At 39.6% G+C, this 18,374-nt stretch overlaps 1 protein-coding gene across 10 annotated transcripts in view; it reads right to left on the reverse strand.

Moving 5' to 3' along the window:
* Nucleotides 1-18,374, reverse strand: part of LIMA1 (LIM domain and actin binding 1) — an 89,825-nt gene that overhangs the window by 14,751 nt on the left and 56,700 nt on the right. For 6 of the 10 annotated variants that reach the window (XM_080811091.1, XM_080811089.1, XM_080811090.1 and 3 more), the window contains 3 exons: nt 6,107-6,191; nt 5,303-5,451; nt 2,510-2,617 (listed from right to left, as the gene is read on the reverse strand). In XM_080811091.1, the coding sequence (XP_080667217.1) occupies nt 2,510-2,617; nt 5,303-5,451; nt 6,107-6,191 (342 nt within the window). Of the gene's footprint in view, nt 1-2,509; nt 2,618-5,302; nt 5,452-6,106; nt 6,195-18,374 lie in introns of all 10 variants that reach the window. The other 4 variants (XM_080811086.1, XM_080811088.1, XM_080811083.1 and 1 more) reach the window with 1 other exon arrangement.

Genomic DNA, 18,374 nt, shown 5'->3' on the forward strand with positions numbered 1-18,374 from the left:
AAGCGCAATTTCGTTTACAAGAGGAGAAAGGGAAGAACAACACCCTGACAAAATACTCTATTTCAGAAAGTTCACCCTAGCAGTAATGTCCCTTTGTAACAAGCTGAAGTTCAAATAGTTCTTGGGTATCAGTTAACAAAAGCTAGGCAAATAGCTGAAAGGATAACAGGCTCTGAAAAATTTTACGAATCTGAAGGCAACTCCAGCTTTAGGAACTGCAGTATGTACTTGAAGACTGTGTTCTGTCTTTATCTCCTTTCTTCCCCACCCACGCCTCAATTCATGGTTTAGTTCCACTGATGCCCTTTTAGGCTATAATTACAGTGTTCCTATCCTCCAGTTCAACTCAGAGTTCTAGTTTCAAATCAGTGTGAAGACAATCAAGAAGCAAACACAAAATTAGAAAGGGACAATCCAAGCATTATTTTCTAGATGATCATTTCTCAAACTATGCTCCTGGGATAGATGGGGAGATTTCAATGCTGGCAGTATTTTTCTCTTAAGTTTCTTTTTTATAGTATGTAACATTTTAACTCAGTTATTCTTTAAAAAAAAAAAGATTTTATATTTAAGTAATCTGTACACCCAACATGGGGCTTGAACTCACAACCCCACGACCAAGAGTTGCATATTCCATTCACTGAGCCAGCAAGGCACCCCAACTCAGTTTATTCTTAAGACACGATCTCCCACTTAAAGATACGAAAACCAGGCAGTCTAATAAAGAGAACTCACTTGATACATGGCATGCGACTCTTGGGACTAATGTGTGAGCCCACTGTTCCAAGGATATATGTAATTTTTTAAAAAGATTTTATTTATTCATGAGAGACAGAAAGGCAGAGGCGGAGGGAGAAGCAGGCTCCCCACTGAGCAGGGAGCCCAAAATGGGACTCAATCCCAGGACTGTGGGATCATGACCTGAGCTGAGGGCAGATGCTTAACCATCTGAGCCACCCAGGTGCCCCAGAATATATATAATTTATTGGATGATTTTATGATTACAAAATAGCTGCCAAGTATTTTGTCTTATTATAAACGTATTACTTGTACTACGTTTTTGTAAAATAAAGAGATTTAAGTTTTTCTAATTTTTTTTTCCTGTTGTATCATAAGATTCCAATTTTGTAGCCATTAATCTGAGGCCATTTTCCTCTGTGCATACTTTGGTCCTTTAAAGATTTTATTTATTTATTTGACAGAGAGAGAGCATGAGCAAGGGAGAGGAAAAAGGGGAGAGGGAGAATGCGGGGCTCGATCCTAGGATCCCGGGATCATGACCTGAGTTGAAGGCAGACACTTAATTGACTGAGCCACCCAGGCGCCCCTATATCATGCTTTTTAAAGTCTCCTATAGTCCAGTAAATTTGTCAACTATTGCTCTTAATCCATTTTAATGATCTCCTCACCTTTTGGAAGAACGGCCTCAAGGGTATCAATATGTGTAACAGAAGCAATGACACTTCTCCTAAGATTAATCACTGCGACATATTTGAAAGCTCTTTCTCCTCATCTAACTTAACATTTGGATATCATATTGACCAAAAGACAAAAACAAAACAAAACAAAACCTGGGTAATGGACTGGCAAAGAAAATGATAAATTCACCTGTCATAAATGTTGTTACGTACACCAACCAAGCCATTCATCTAATGATAGGTGCATAAAACACAAATATCATTTGCTTAAAATCTTCCTAAGGTTTCTCACCTTGGCAGGACTCTATCCTAAGGTTTCTCACCTCAGCAGGACTCAAGCGTGGCATATAAAGCTTCTCAAGACCTGGCGTGGCCCTCTTCCTCCACTTGGCTCTCTCCATTACCTCTATGTGCCCTGGGTCCTAGCCTCTGGTTTCCAAACCTCTGTTTGTGTCTGCCTGGAATGCCCTTCTTTCTTTTTACTCAACCTTTCCCCTATTCACTCGGTTTCTTCCCACACATTCTTCAGGACTTGGCTCAGACACCACCTTCTTGAGGAAGTCTGGTTAAATGTCCTTAGTCAGACACTGCTTTAGGATAGCCAACCTGTTACTCATCTCCCTTCTATTCTGTTAGATCCCTTGCAGATAAAGACCCCACGGAATGGTTCGTTCTTATTTAGTTTTTAAGCTTAGCATTTACTACACGTAGCATAGTGCTTCGCTTTCAAAACAGTCTGATGAAAGAATGAACTTGTCTTGCATAAAATGTGTTAAAGGAAGAATACACTATTTTCTTGAAGATAACACCTCTAATCAAAACAGACTTTTAAAAATCACTTGAACGCTATACCCTCTGAGCATCTGCTGAGCGCAAGAATTTTCCAGTGAAGGTTCATTATTTGGTCCGCTATGAGTTGCGGAGTTCCCCAACTGAAATTATGTGACCTGCAAAAATGACAATCTGTCCTGGCAGCTGTTACCAAATTCCCAGACACTCTGCAGCCTAGAGTTAGAGTGGTTTCTAATTTTAAGCATCTAATTTAGAACACATGCTTCCTTGGCAACTGGACATCAGACTTTTCAACCTACCTTCTCCCCAACCTGATGGGAGATGCAGACCTCAGGATCAGGGGGCACATTCTCCTTTTGCTCCAACTTATGAGTTCTGATTTCACCGCCATTGGCTCTCAAGTCATTCTACAAAATAAAAAGAATCTGTGAATGAAAATTAAAAAAGCTCCCTATTCCACGCTCTTCATAGCACATCCATTAAATAAATTTGGAACGGTAAAAGAAAAGTTCTTTTAAGAAGCCTCGGGTCAAATCAACCCCCTAATTCTCACAAGCAAAACCCATTGACTAGTGAAATGACAAAAGCAGCTTTGTGGATACACACCTCAGAGTTAAATATTTGTACACTAGTCTAAAACTGGGTGCTCATTAGAATACAGACATATCAACAAAGACACACACAGAAACCAGCCCCAGCACACAATGTTCTTGTGATTCACTCCTCTAGCAGCAGAGCTTGTGGGAATGCAAAGCTTGTGAGTTTTATCAGAAAAGACCATTCTGGAGCAGGGGAAAGGAGATGCCAAGTGCCAATAATTAAGAAAATATACTGACCATATATATAAATGCTCGGCCTGGAAAGAGAGACAGGGATCATGCACACATATAAAAACTGAAATTATATTTAATGACACCATAAAACAACCTTTTTTGGCTAGACTTTCAAAAACATGCTTCTTTTGGCATAAAATTCATACGCTGTATTAAAGACATACCTTATTCTACTTCTCAGAACAGAACCTCAACATAAAAAAGCAGGCATTAATACAGTCATAAGGAGTAAGCATAATCACATTTCTTTTCCTTGCAAAGAACACATGGGGAAAATATTAAAATTAACTTTACCTACTAGATCCAAAATCGATAGAGTGGTAGATGAATATGGACATTTCCTACGTTTAGTTTGCTACCTTTCTGAAAGTCTGGTACCTTTCTGTTCTCCGTGATTCTGTAGGCAGGGCGAGAAAACAAGCCACGTGTGGCCACAGGGCCAGTGTGAGTGGCCTCAATCAGGACCTGGTTGAGATGTGGGATCCCTGACTAAGGGACAAGGCTCCCTCCGGAGGAGCATTCGTGAGGGGGAGCTGGGAGCCAATGGTGCAGAACCCAACAGGACAGCTGAAGGACTCATTCCTGACCCCATCTTGAAGCCCTGCTTCCAGAATAATGCCAGGGAATGTGCGCCTTGTTACAGACATCCTCTGTAAGGGGCCTGAGAAATTCTTTTGTGATGAGATAAAATGTACTTTTTACAAGAATTCCTAAAGACTTTTCAACTCTTAAAATTTACAGAGCAGGAGAACTGCAGTGCTGAAACCTTATTAGGAGTTAAAAAAAAAAAAAAACCCTTACTGAACAGGTTTTTCCAGTTAGGGAGTCACCTGGTTGGAATGTTTATAGCAGGAGGGCACAGAGAAGGAGCAAAATCTTGAGATGAGGGAAATAAGCTCCAGAGATCACCTGTTTGCTCGATCTCCTGACCTCCTTCTAAGAGAAGTCTAACTTTGCTCACTTTCACGCTGTCAGTGAATAAAAGTGTTCCATTTTACGACCAAGTTATACACATCATCTCTTCTTTAAAAAAACCACAGTGAAAAATCAGTATGAAATTATTCATTGCCCAGAGATTCAGTCTACCAATAAGTACTACTGGAGAAGGAATATTTAATAATGTGAGGAAAAGAAGGCTCAACTTCTGGAATACAAGTTATGATTTCTAATAGGTACTCATTTCAGTCTGCCGAGGAACAAATGAAATTCAATACTATCTTCCAAATTTGTTTAAAAAGAAAAAGACAAAAACATAGGACACCAAGAGATTTGTAGCTTGTATTCTGAATCTCAGAAGGAACAAATGTTTGAGATACATATCTGTGCATATGTAGAGGGTTTTTATGAATGTGTAGGTATGAATAAATGGCATTTAACAGGTATCTTTCCTTAAGGAGTTCTGTAGTGTCAGCCTGCCAGGTAAGGCTAGGAAAACTGAAAACGTAAAGACCCTCCATTCGGTTTAGAATACCACATTTTTATGCTTACAGAGCATGTCATCTTCCTGTTGCTTCTCCGTCCCCTTTACCTAATCACTGTTCTATTTCCTTAGAAAATCATTACATCATAAGAAGTGAGGATTAAGTAGGCCGTATATTGTATGACTCATTTATATAAAATGTCCAGAATAGGTAAATCCATAAAGACAGAGAGCAGATTAGTGGTTGCGAAGGACTGAGGGGCGGGGGAACTGGGAGTGACTGCACAGGTACAGGGTTTCTTTTGGGGATGATAGAAATGTTCTGGAATTAGTGATGATAGCTGCATGACCTTACGAATATACCAAAAATCACTGAATTATATGTAAAAGTGGTTATTTTATGTCATGTGACCCCTAAATCAATAAAACCTGTAAGAAGCCTCCCCATCCCACATTAAAGTCACATATATCCTATATTTCTTGCTAACATTCTCTCCCCCTTTCCTCAAAAACAAGTGTTTTGTTAAAACTAACAGACAACTTTTTTAGCAACAACAACAAAATAAAGCAGACCAGGCAGGAAAACTCTCCATGAAATTACTAGATGGTAATAGCACCAATGAAGGAGTGGGGTGGGAATGATGCCTAGGAAAGCAAAGTCAGGATTAGAACATGATAAGGATTCTGAATGAAGCTAGGGTAGGGTTTACACGGAAGGAGAGTGGTTCGGGACCAGGGATTGAGCAGGGCTCTCTGGTCAGGGTCTGGGAGACATGTCTAGTTTCTGTGCTCATTGACCACTGGCTGGATGAAATGAACGGATGATGGGGAGCACATACTGTAGAGTTGGTGGAACTGGTCTGCTTGGACACAGCCGCCTGGTACTTGGCCATTCGATCCTTGATGGAAGTTTCGGACAGGCGTGGTAAGTCCAGATTTCGCCTGCTCTCGCTTTTCTCTGCGTTGAACGTGGAAGATGACGACTGACCTGGAAGCACATGAATAATGTGCTCTATCAGAAGATAATATGTGATTTGAATGGTTTCAAGATTTTAAATTTAGGGCTATTGGAATCGGATGTAATCCATTTCTTCTATGAAGGGTACAAAGAAGAAAATTGGGAATATAACTATTACTTACTAGGTAATAGTTGCTCACTTTCCCAACATTAAAAGGAGAACCCTTTCCATAAATGAGTATTGTATATTTAAACATCTTGGCTTATTTAACATTGGAAAAAACTAGATCTCAATGCCATTTTAATTTGCATTTCTTTACCAGGAGGCTGATGATTTTCCTCTTAATTTCTTTTTCTTCTTTTGTGTAATGCCTGTAAAGGCTGCCTTCCAAATATAATAATTATGCTCTCGAGGTGTTATGTTACCAGTGGTAATATAGGATTACTGATCTTGACAGAGGACACTGCAGCCCATCATGGCAGCCTCGAGTTCCAGATGACTGCGGAGCCAAAATGGTCAGCAGTACTTCCCTCGTTATCCCACAGGTGGCCCCTCGGCTGTTACAAACACAGTTCCTTTTAATTTGTGCCACTCTTCCTTTAAAAGCATTGGCTTTAAGGCCAAAAGGTATTGCTACTAATGAGTACTTCCTAGAGAACCCCATGCACATGGAATGCTGCTTACCGGAGCCCAGTTCCAAATCATCCAGAGAAAAGCTGTTTTCAGAGATCTTCCTTCCACCTGCACCACGGCTCTGGGACCGAAGAACCTGCTTGGAAAACAAAACCCAGCCATAAGCTTTACATAGAAGGTGGGATATCTTGACGAATGTTCAAAGAAGAGGCCTGCAAATCTCCTTTATTAATAAAATCCACAAGAGATTATATTTTGTATTAGTTTTTATATTCCACAGAATGTGTTTTTAGAATTATAAATACGAAGTACTACATATTCACAGGTGTCCGGGGAGAAATAAGTAACTCTATATACGTAACTCTCTGTGGTAATAACCACTGCCTAACCAGCTTCACCAGAAAACTAAGCACTTCAACCAGCCATGGAGGGGAATCCTCATGTCCCAGACGATACGCAGATGCCTACCAAATCGTCAAGTCTGGATGGCAGTATTTGCTGTTTGTTTCCCTTCTCCCTCCCATTTTATCTCTGCTGTTGTTGCCTTGGTTCACATCTTCATCTTTTCCCTGGACTGCTGTATTACATTTCTAATTGGTTCCTCTATACCTTCCAAGCAAGTCTCTATGATGCTGCCATTATCTCACATCATGTAATTATCCCCCAATATAACGGTATATTACTCTCTTGTTCAAAATGCTTTAAAAATTCCTGTAATCATTCCTTGAACTAAATCTAAAGTGCTTAGTATGTCACAGAAGACCAGCTCTACATCTAGTCCCTACCTCCCCTGAGTATTCCCTTCCTCATGCTTTACCCTCCAGGAGAAGCAAACTGCTGGGAGGTCTCTGAGCTTGTAAATGAGTTCTCTTCCCCCATTCCCCTTTTATCCTTCTCTTTATTCTTTCAAGACTCAGTGGAGGCTAAGCAACATGCTCTCCACGAAGTCCACCTTACCTCTCCTACATAAATCTAAGTAGTCCTTCCTCTGTTTCCAAGGTACCTGGTCACACTTCCACTACAATTCTTATTGTGTGTCCCTCCACTGGACTGGAAGCCTAGGAGGGCAGGGACCATGTTTTTGTTTTTTAAATAGAAATGTGGATGGTACAGATTTTTTTAATAAATTATTTTGTGAGTTTATCTCTCTCATATCTAGGGTAGATCTCTAATTAAAGTTACAAATTATAATTTTTAAGACTGGAAAAGTAACTTAAAAGAAGGCCATTTAGTGTCACAGAATGTTCCCAGACAATAGTACACAGAGAATATGCCATGTTTATTCAGCTTTCAATGAAAGACTTCAACCAGATCCTATCATTCAAATCTCAATTTATTTCCAGATAACTTGAAGTGGGAAGGATATCTGAAATCCGGTAGGACAGAAGAGTAAAGCAGTACCCTTCTGAACACAACATTAGTAAACAGTTATTAAGCCTTTAAGTTCAATGGACTAATCAACTCAACAGTCAAGTGTAAGACTGTGAACTTTTTCAAGTCCTCCCTCACCAATGACAATAGTTCCTTGCAAATTCGATATACATTTCATATAATTTGTCTCCAGTTAGCTTTGCTAATTACATTTTTCACTGATAAGAAATAAAATAAGTTGTAGCAGCTCTAACCTTGCCCCATCACACTCAGGTCAGCTGCACCAACATCAACCACATGAACTTGACTCATACAGCACAACATACTCTTGCTCTGGGAGTAGCCCCTCATCTAGAAACGAAGATCATCAGCCAAAATGAAAAGATAAACTTGGCAGGACACCCTCCCCATCCACATTTTTTAATTTTCAAAACATTTTTCATTTGCACACAATTAAAGTAAAGGAAATTCCAAAGACTTACTCCATGCTGCTTCAGTGTGAGATGATTACTATCAAAATTAGAATTTTCTGGTTTCAAAAAAGGAAGAAAGTCTGGAAATACGTTTTTTGTTTTTTTTTTTTAACCAAAGGAGACTGGGTTCTGCATCCTTAATAATGAAGCAGTATTTCAAATATTTACATTCTGCCAAAGGTAAAGTTCAAGTACAATTCCAAGACTATGTGTTATGTGTCACAACCTGCAGATAGCTCAGTTTTCTGTCTGTACTCATAGTCAAAGCCCTCTGTTGCATGCAGAGTCCCTGCACTGGCATTACTAGGAACAAGCCCATTTAGAACCAGAACATATGCCTTGCCAGGGCAGAGGCTTACTTTGGTTTTAGATGCATTAAATTTTCCATCTTTGCTAGCTTTCAATTTAAACCTTCAGGTTAAATAAATTTAAGAGCTTTTTCCTTTTTTAAAGCCTTCTGGTACATGAGGGTATTAGTACTCCTAATTCTTTTCTTCCAAGTACTGAAAAAGTGAATGTGAAAAGCCATTTGGTCTTAAAGGAAAATAGAAATGTCTCTGGAAATCAAAGTTATACTGACACTGGTTCTGAGGAAGAACACAGCTCTGAGATGGGAAAGCTTTTAATGAGATCCCAGATGAAGCACTAAACATTTCTTTCAAAACTGGTTCACCTCCAAATCACTCAAATATTAAGAATAACAAGAACTCCAGTGCATTTACAATGAATTTTGTGATTCTCATTTTACAAGTGGTAATCTGAGGTACAGGAAGAAGGAGGAGTTTCCTCTAATATTTCTCAAGGAAGTAGAAGAACACAAAAAGAAAAAAAAAGCAGCAATTCTGATACTGAATTACTCTTCTGTAACACATTTTTATCACGTTTCAGTCCTGTTTACTCAGATGCCTGAGGGAGCCTGTTAAGAGAAGAGAGAAAAGACAAGATACTTCAAGACTTTCTGGAATTTCCTAAGGCTTGGCCTCACCCCACCCCACAAGTCCTCCTTCCTGTCAGCTGACTGTAGTAACTCTCATTAGTGGGACAGCCCCTTGAAATTACTCTCAGAATCCACAAACCAAATGCATCAACACATACCAATAAAAGAAAAAGAGTTTAGGGCTTTTAGCCAGTAGTCTGTAGAATTTCTTTCCTCTGGAAAACTGTCTTCTCTCTCTTTTTAAGATTTTATTTATTTATTTGAGAGAGAGAGAGAGAGACAAATAAATGGGCAGGGGTGGAGGTGGGGGTGGAGGGCCACAGGGAGAGGGACAGCAGGGAGCCCGATGTGGGACTTGGATCCCAGGACCCCGAGATCATGACCTGAGCCAAAGGCAGACTGTTAACCAACTGAGCCATTCAGGCAGCCCTCTGGAAAAATTTTCCTAAAGGAATAAAGTACGTGAGGTCCTAAATAGCAAGTAAAAAGCAGGATTTCCTGTCCCCCTAATTTTTAGGAAAAATTCTGTCTAAAAATTGGTTCTTTTTTTTTTTTTTTTTAAGAATTTATTTATTTATCTGAGAGAGAATGAGAGAGAGAGAGAGAGAGCATGAGAGGGGAGAGGGTCAGAGGGAGAAGGAGACTCCCCACCAAGCAGGGAGCCTGATCTGGGACCCAATCCCAGGACTCCAGGATCATGACCTGAGCTGAAGGCAGTCGCTCAACCAACTGAGCCACTCAGGCTCCCTAAAAATTGATTCTTAACACTTTAATTTTCTTCATACTTCTCTCAGCCACTTCCTTCAAACTTTCAACTTTGACCTTCTTTCAGACTCTCATCCCTTCAAAGTCAAGGGTAGAGGGTGACTTTTAGGGAAAATGGGACTTTGTTGAACTGTGCGTTGGGTGTAGATAAAACCTAGCCTTAATTTCTCAAAGTACTGAGAGACAAACATTTCCTTCTTCAGATAGAAGAAAACAGAAAAAAATGGAGCTCTTTTAAGTAAAATAATACATAAAGAAGGAGCTCTTTATATCCAGGTTGTAGGATTTCTCTATCTTTTCTGTATTTCTAAGCATTCTACAAAAATTATATGTTACTCTTACAGTTAGGAAAAAAAGAAAAGAAAGGATGGGGTGCCTGGGTGGCTTAGCTGGTTAAGTGTCTGCCTTCAGCTCAGGTCACAATCCCAGGGTCCCTGGATGGGCCTGGGTCACCAGGTCCGGGCTCCCTGCTCAACAGGGAGTCTGATTCCCCCTCTCCCTCTACCCCTTCCTCTGCTTGTGCTCTCTCTCTCTCTCAAATAAATAAATAAAATTAAAAAAAAAAAAAAGAAAGGAGGGGCAATACTTTAATATTTATTAATACAAATAGATAAAAATGATAAAAACCAAATGCTGACAAGGTGCTGGGGAATTAAATATGTCCTTAGATTGCACTAGTAGTGTTATAAAGTAGTGTAATTTTTGAGAACCAGCTGAAAATATATAAGAACTTTTTTTTTCTTTAAGATTTTTTGTTCACTCACTTGGGAGAGAGAGGGAGAGCATAAGCAGGGGGAGGGGCAGAGGCAGAGGGAGAAGCAGACTCCCTGCTGAGCAGGGAGCCCAACCCTCGCCAATCCAGGGACCCCGAGATCATGACCTGAGCTGAAGGCAGACACTTAATCAACTGAGCCACCCAGGTGCCCCAAAAAGAACGTTTAATGAATTACGGCTTTTGATCATGAGAACATCACTTCAGTAATATTGCCCTCCTCCCAAAAAGCTAAAAACAAAATGTTTCCGCCAAGATGTTTTAAATTTTTTTAATTAGACTAGAAAAATATCTAATTACTGGGGCATGATTAAACTCTAGTGAAATACTACATTGCCATAAAAGGATAATCACATGAACTAGGAAAATACATAGAAAGGTTTTATAAAAAAGACCAAACAAAAGATAAAGCACACGAAACAGTGAGCACACAGGGATGAAAACCATGTAAAAACGACTTATGCAATGATAGGATATTGTTGTACACAGCTGTTCTATTCTTTTTTCCTGGTGAAGGTTACTGGCTTTTCCAGGGTTACTTGGCTTTTTTTCCTCCTTTCTGGTTTACTGTGTGTGGCAGGGGAAGGAGGACAGACAAGTTTCTGACTCAAGAGTTTTAGTACAAATCTCTTATATTCCAACGTATGTATTCTCTTCATTACCCTGATGCTTTGAATTCAGTTACAAGACTGCAAAATGTGGGAAGAGGGAAGATAAAGAGTTAAAGTCTTTGAGAATACAATTGTTGATATGTTTTAAATTTTTGCTGATTTCCTTAGATTTCAGATAAGGCAGGTCATAGCCAATTGTTTTTACTTAATAAACAGTTATTACAATATTAATGAAGACACTGTTACATGGTAGAGACAGGTTATTAAACAATTTCAGTCCTTGTTCTGATATTAATTAGCCAATCACATTGGGCATGTCAGTTAATGTCTCTGATTGCTGTTTCCATCTGCAAATTAGGGATTTTAATATCCTGAGAGCAGTGAGCTGGATTAAATAAACTTACAGTCCTGTACAGTTTTAGGATTTATGTCAAAGATATTAATAGGGATTTTTCACTCATTGTAACTCATTGATGAGTTAGAAGACTAGAGGAAATGACTAAAATATTCATCTGGATATACATACCTATATTGTCTAACCTAGGAGTGAGTCTGATTCCACAAAGATAAAGGAGGTCATATTTGAGGGATTAAGTGAAGTCTTTCTGACCACTCTAAACTTCATGGAGCCAACTCTGCTTACAGAAGAACATTCCAGTCCTCTGACATTCCTTTTCTTTCTTTTTTCTATCTTTCTATTTTTCTTTTCTTTCCTTTCCTCTTTTCTTTTGTTTTCTTCCTCTTTCTAGATTTTATTTACGAGAGAGGGAGAGAGAGAGAGAGAGAGAGAGAGAATGAGCGGTGGGATGAGGCAGAGGTGGAGAGAGAGTGAGAGAAAGAGAAGCCACATTTTATTTATGAGAGAGGGAGAGAGAGAGAGAGAGAGAGAGAATGAGCGGTGGGATGAGGCAGAGGTGGAGAGAGAGTGAGAGAAAGAGAAGCCCGATGTGGGGCTCAATCCCAAGACCCAGAGATCATGACCTGAACCAAATGCAGAGGCTTAACTGACTAAGCCACCCAGGTGCCCCTTTGACATTTCTTTTCAATATTTTTGTTGTTGTTGTTAACTTTTCAAAATGTTTTATTGTAATGAAACCGGCTAAAAACCAGTAAGTAGTTGGCTTGAAAGTAAACAGAAGGGACGCCTGGGTGGCTCAGTTGGTTAAGCTGCTGCCTTAGGCTCAGGTCATGATCCTAGGGTCCTGGGATCGAGTCCCACATCAGGCTCCTGGCTCAAGGGAGCCTGCTTCTCTCTCCGCCTCTACCTGCTTGTTCTCTCTCTCTCTGACAAATAAATAAATAAAATATTTTTTTTTTAAAAAAAGGAAAGTAAACAGAAAAGAGATGACTGGTCTCCAGCTGGTATATCAAGAACAGCCACTTAGAGCAACAAACAGTGAGAAATACCAGAACTGCTTGATCAGCATCTCTACATCCAGACCCATTATTACCTTACCACGAAAGATAAAGAATTACTCAGTTACTAGTTAAGGGTAAATAAAATTTAATTTACACTGGTATGACGTCTTTACCAGAAATGATCTGCTAGAGAGAGGCCAGTCAAAATAACACTGAGAATAGTGAACTTACATTTTGAAATTATAGAAGAAGTTTATAAATCATGGATAAATATAATAAATCAGCAAAAAAAATTACTTTTAGTAGGACATATGAGAAAGATGGCATTGATAGAAAAAACAAAGATAATTCTTGTGTTTATTTAACAAAACCAGTTACTGTATTCATATTTAAAGCTCTAGCAATGTATCTATTGGAGGTCTAATTTTGGGTCAATATAAGACTTATGATATGCTGATAAGCAAACTAAAGATATACTCTCCTACATTAAGATGACTATATTAGGGGCGCCTGGGTGGTTCAGTTTGTTGAGCATCTGACTTCGGTTTAGGTCGTGATCTCGGAGTCCTGGTATGGAGCACACATAGGGCTCCCTGCTCAGCGGGGAGTCTGCTTTTCCCTCTGCCCCTCCCCACTTCCCACCCTTGCTTGTGCTCGTGCTTTCTCTCGAAAGAAACACCCTACAGTGATATTGACAGTTATTCAAGTCCCTTTCCTCCTTAAGTCCATCTTAAAATTATGGCTTAAAAATATGCAATTAATAGCAATTATGAACGTCCTCAGAATTTTATTCTTCTCGGAATATAATTTCAAGTGACTTACTTAAGCCATTAAAGACACAGAAGAAAAATGTTACTAAGATAACATTAAGTGGATAAGAGAACACATGTAGTTGTTAACCAAGAAAGGAGAAAATAAAATGTCATGGATAATTTTATAACAATGTATAGATTCCCTACAGACACCTACCTATTCTTCAAGAAGGCAAATAAAAATTGTTTCCTTGATGTAGATAACAGACTGGTTGGCTATGGACAAAATATCTAATGAACACAGATCAGACTTCAGCTTGGTTGCCTTCCTTTCTCAAGGGCTTACTCCAGGACACCAATATTTACACACTGTTCTGGATGAGTTACAGAAAACTAAACCAAATACCAAATGTCACTTCCAGGAAATTACATGAAGAAAATCACAAAAATTTTGGACTGTTTGAAGAAGGATGGTTTTACTCTCATATTAACAAGTGCGGATTTTGTTGGTGTTTTGGTGCTAGCCGCTCAGGCAATGAGCCTGGTGATAAGAGAACAGAAATTCTTTTTTTTTAAAGATTTATTTATTTATTTGACAGAGAGAGAGATCACAAGTAGGCAGAGCGGCAGGTAGAGGCGGGGGGGGGGGGGGAAGCAGGCTCCCCACCAAGCAGAGAGCCCGATGCCGGGCTCGATCCCAGGACTCTGAGATCATGACCTGAGCCCAGAAGGCAGAGGCCCAACCCACGGAGCCACCCAGGTGCCCCGAGGAACAGAAATTCTAAGGGCAGTTTAAGGGCTTAGGACTCCAAGGTGAAAAAAGTAGCAAACAAGTGAAAAAGAGGCTGGGACAAGGGAAACTTCCATTTTTATTTTAGGTACTTCTATTTTAGCTGAATGTACTGTTTTGCCTTTGTAGTGTAAGACAAGTTAACACAATTAAAATATGACTAACTGGTAGCAGTAAAATATATCATGAATAATGGGGGGAGAGGAGAAAGAAAAAATGTCTAAATAGTTTAATTCTTTTCACTTATGGACAAACATCATTATTTCCTCATTGTGACTTCCCGTCCATGGTTAGTCTCCAAAGAATGAACAAATGAGTGAGATTATGTGTTTTAGGAAATAGTGATTTTTGGTGAGGAGGTACTCTCTCCTCTCCTCTCCTTTCTTCCTTTATCAAACTTCTCTCCTAGAAAATGGAAATATTTCATGGAAGAAGAAGTATTCCACATCTGTATGAAAGTATCAACAGATATCCACAGTCTAGTCTTATTTTCTTGCATTACACCTAAGTGGTTCAATCTTGACCAAAGCAGAAGATAATAATTTAAATAGGTGATAAAGGCAGAAATAGGTCACCCAAATATTTGGTCTTTCCTATCCAAGGATTGTGTGAACCAAATATATTAGGAACCAAACAGAAAGAAGTGATACTGAATAAGCCTGTCACATGCTCCTTACGTGCTCCTGGTCATTCCAGGGCATAAAAGAAGAGGTACTTAATTTTTTTTAATAACCACATCCTGGTTTCTTTTTTTTTTTTTATTTTAAGATTTTATTTATTTATTTGACAGGGATCACAAGTAAGTAGAGACACAGGCAGAGAGAGAGAGAGGAGGAAGCAGGCTCCCCGCTGAGCAGAGAGCCCCATGCGGGTCTCGATCCCAGGACCCTGGGATCATGACCTGAGCTGAAGGCAGAGGTTTTAACCCAATGAGCCACCCAGGTGCCCCCACATCCTGGTTTCTGAAGATTACGGATTCAAATCTCAACATGAGGATAACCAAATGTTGGTTATGGCTACTTAATCAGCTATCTTTTTCATAAAAGGATGTCCAGGATAGTTATCTCAGCTATCTAAAATCCAGATCAACATATACATGAAGTTAGGATTGCTAGACCACCTCAGTGTAAGCCACTGGGCTTGGGAGGGTGTTTCTTCTTCCTAGTAATGATGGTAGGTTGTTATTAATCCACCCACTGCTCATTTGCTCTTAGGAATTAGAGCCATCACATTCAACTAAACTATCTGACCTGAATGATGTATCCATTCACTAAAAGTAGAGAATAAGTAAGGAAGAACACTTAATCAGTTCTTACCATTTATAAGCTGTCTGAACTCTTAAGTTTTGTTTCTTCCTTTTATTAAGTAAGCACTAAGAGCTAAGTCATTGTACTAACCAATGGGGAAGAAAAACATCATTACTTTGAAAGAAATTACAGACTTTGGGAGTATACAAATTTTTTAAAAAGATTTTATTTTTTAGACATAGAGGAGAGGTAGTGGAGGGAAGGAAGAGCAGAGTGGGAGAGACAAGCAGAAACCCCCTCCCGCCTCAGTACAGAGGTCAATAGGGGGCTCGATCCCACCACCCTGAGATCATGACCTCAGCTAAAATCAAGAGTCGGACACTTAACTGACTGAGCCACCCAGGTGCCCCAGGAGTATACAAATTTACACATGATTATTAAGGAAAGCATGATATAAATGCCCAAACAGAAGTAAAAAGAAAATTCTATAGGTATAAGAGAAGGGTTAATTTATCTGAGAGAAACTGAGGTAAGGTCTCCCAGTTTTGACTGACCTTGAGGAGAAAGATTTCAGAAGGCAGTAATGGGGGCTAGGCATGACTGATTTAGAGAGCGAGGAGTGATCCAGGGTTTAAGTATAAGACTGGCTCTGAGACTGAAAGATGGGTTGAGCTCAGTCTGTGGAAGACCCAAATATTGAACATGGGTTAATTTTGATCTGCAGATTTTTTTAAAGGTTTATTTATTTATTTATTTGAGAGAGAGAGAGAGAGAGAATGAGTGGGAGGGGCAGAGGGAGAGAGGATCTTATGCAGACTCTGCACTGAGTGTGGAACCCTACATGGGGCTCGATCTCATGATCCTGAGATCATGACCCGAACAGAAATCAAGAGTCAGATGTACTTAACCGACTGCCTGGGTGGTACCCCGGGTCATCAAAAGTTTCTGATTGAGGGAGTAAAGTAATGTACAATTCTATTTAGAAAAATAAATAGCAACAGTGTAGAGGATGCATGGGAAGAAAGAGAAGAGGCTGATGGGGAAGGTCATAGCAATACTATGATACCAGATAGAATGGCCCATATTTGAGAGATGTGTGGAGGGTAGCCTTATTTATTGATTTATTTACCTAATGATTTTATTTATTTATTTGAGAGACAAAGAGAACACAAGTGGGGGGAAGAGGGGGAAGCAGACTCCCTGCTGAGTGGGGAGCCTAATGTGGGGATTCGATCCCAGGACCTGAACTGAAAGCAGATGCCCAACTGACTGAGCCACCCAGGCACCCCAAGGGTAGGCTTATTTAGATGGCTTAGTAAGCGAATGATTGGGAAGAGGAGAGAGGCAGAAGGGAGAACTGATTTCAAGTTTTAAGGACAAAGAGATTTGGTGCATGGTAATGCATGAAGGAACACCGGGGTAAAGCCGGGTTTTTTTGAAAGACAATGGATTCTTTTTTAGCCTTCTTGAATGTGACTGCCTAAGGGATATTCAAGGAGAGATGTCTGATTTGGCAGGCAACCAGAAATATGAGGCTGAAGCTTGGGTTAAGAACTGAGGATTAGAATCTAGTTTGGGGATTCACCTCTCGGAGTCATGGAAAGAGATGAGATTTCACAAGGAGAGAGAAAAAAACAGGAGGGCAGAGATCAGGAAGAAAAGTGGACAAGAACAGAACCATCTCAGGCAAAAGGGAGCAAGAGAGACTAAGAAAAGTGGAACTCAAACCAATTAACTTTGTCTCCTGTAAATAACTGAGAAAAAGATTTAGGAGGACACAACATTAGAACATTATTTCCATTATCTAGGTGCTCCCTGACCCTGCCCAGCTAGTTAGTTGAGATTCAGTCCAGTTCTCTAAAATTTAATTACAGAACCAAAGATTCACACAATTTTTACCTACCGTATTTACTTGTCTCACGGAGGTACTCATTTGTTAGCTCTGAGGCATACATTCTTTCTTGCAGACTCTTGCTCCTAAAAAGATTTCTAGTGTCCCTACCATATTTCTCAGAGCTTCCTTCCAAAGAGCCAATTATGTAACTTACCGATTAAAACCTTATCCATATTAAAGCTGAAATTATGTTAACAATAACCATAACACAGTTTCAAACTAATGAGTTATTTCTTAGGCTAAAGTAGACAAAACTTCTTTTTAAACATTTTTTGAAAATATTAGACAATACTTTTTAAAGTAAACTACCCATGGGTCTAACATGGATAAGGATGCTTATTTAGAAACAGCTATAAAACCAAGGGCAGCTCTGTTTTATTAAGAAGTCCATTAAGTGACAAATGACTATTTGCTCAGGAAGTTTTAAAGGGCACCTAAGGAAGCCCAGATCAATTTTAGACACTCTCCCTCCACGCCCCCATCTTCCTATACCATTAACAATCAGGCTACCTGCCCTGTGCTATTAGAGCTAGAAGGATCTTTCTTTACATGAGGAGTCTTTCTCTACTCTGACCAGCCACAAAGTGATAGGCTTGTTCTGACCCATCTCTCACCAGACATTTATGAGAAAAAAGTCTCTCACCAGATCCTTACACATAATCAGCATTTTTGTTTGCTGCAATCCCAGTCATTTCCTACCTTAGGCCAGTTTCGACACGCACCAGGCTTTTGCACTGAATCGACATTGTGTGTTCTGGCATGACATCAGCCGTCCTGCCCCTAACAGGGTCTCTGAGGAGGAGGCTTACAATGGTGCTTTGAGTCACAACAAAACCCCTTCCTCTCTATTTAGGAGTTCTGACATTTTTTCCCTTCCACTTAAAATTCTTCTTCCCATTTAAATAAAAAAAATTTTTTTTTTTTATTAAGACCATAAAGGAGAAAGAGGGAGTTGGCAGGCCTAGAGGACTAAAAATTGAGAGGGATGAGAGTTTAAGGAAAGTCATAAAACCACTTTGTGGTTCCATCTTTTGCCAACTGGTTTTAATGTTAAAATAGAGCTAAAACTCATGCACAGGAAAGGGTTCCAGGTTTGCAAACCTTTAAAAATTCTTACTATATCCTCGAAGTAGACAATCCTTGAAACACCCAAGACCTTTCCTAGGCAGGAAAGCTACAGGCACTGTAAGTCATGGGAAGAGATAAACTAAGTCACGTCAAACAAAACTGAAGATCAGAGGATGAGTTAATGAGTTTTTCGTCTTAGAAAGAAGGTCTTATACCATTACTTCACACATGTAGGGATTTGGGCCAAATATTTAGCTTAAAAAATTTCAGCTTTCCCATC

The sequence above is a fragment of the Martes martes genome (genome assembly GCF_963455335.1).
Source record: "Martes martes genome assembly, chromosome: 8".
Classification (NCBI taxonomy): Eukaryota; Metazoa; Chordata; class Mammalia; order Carnivora; family Mustelidae; genus Martes; species Martes martes.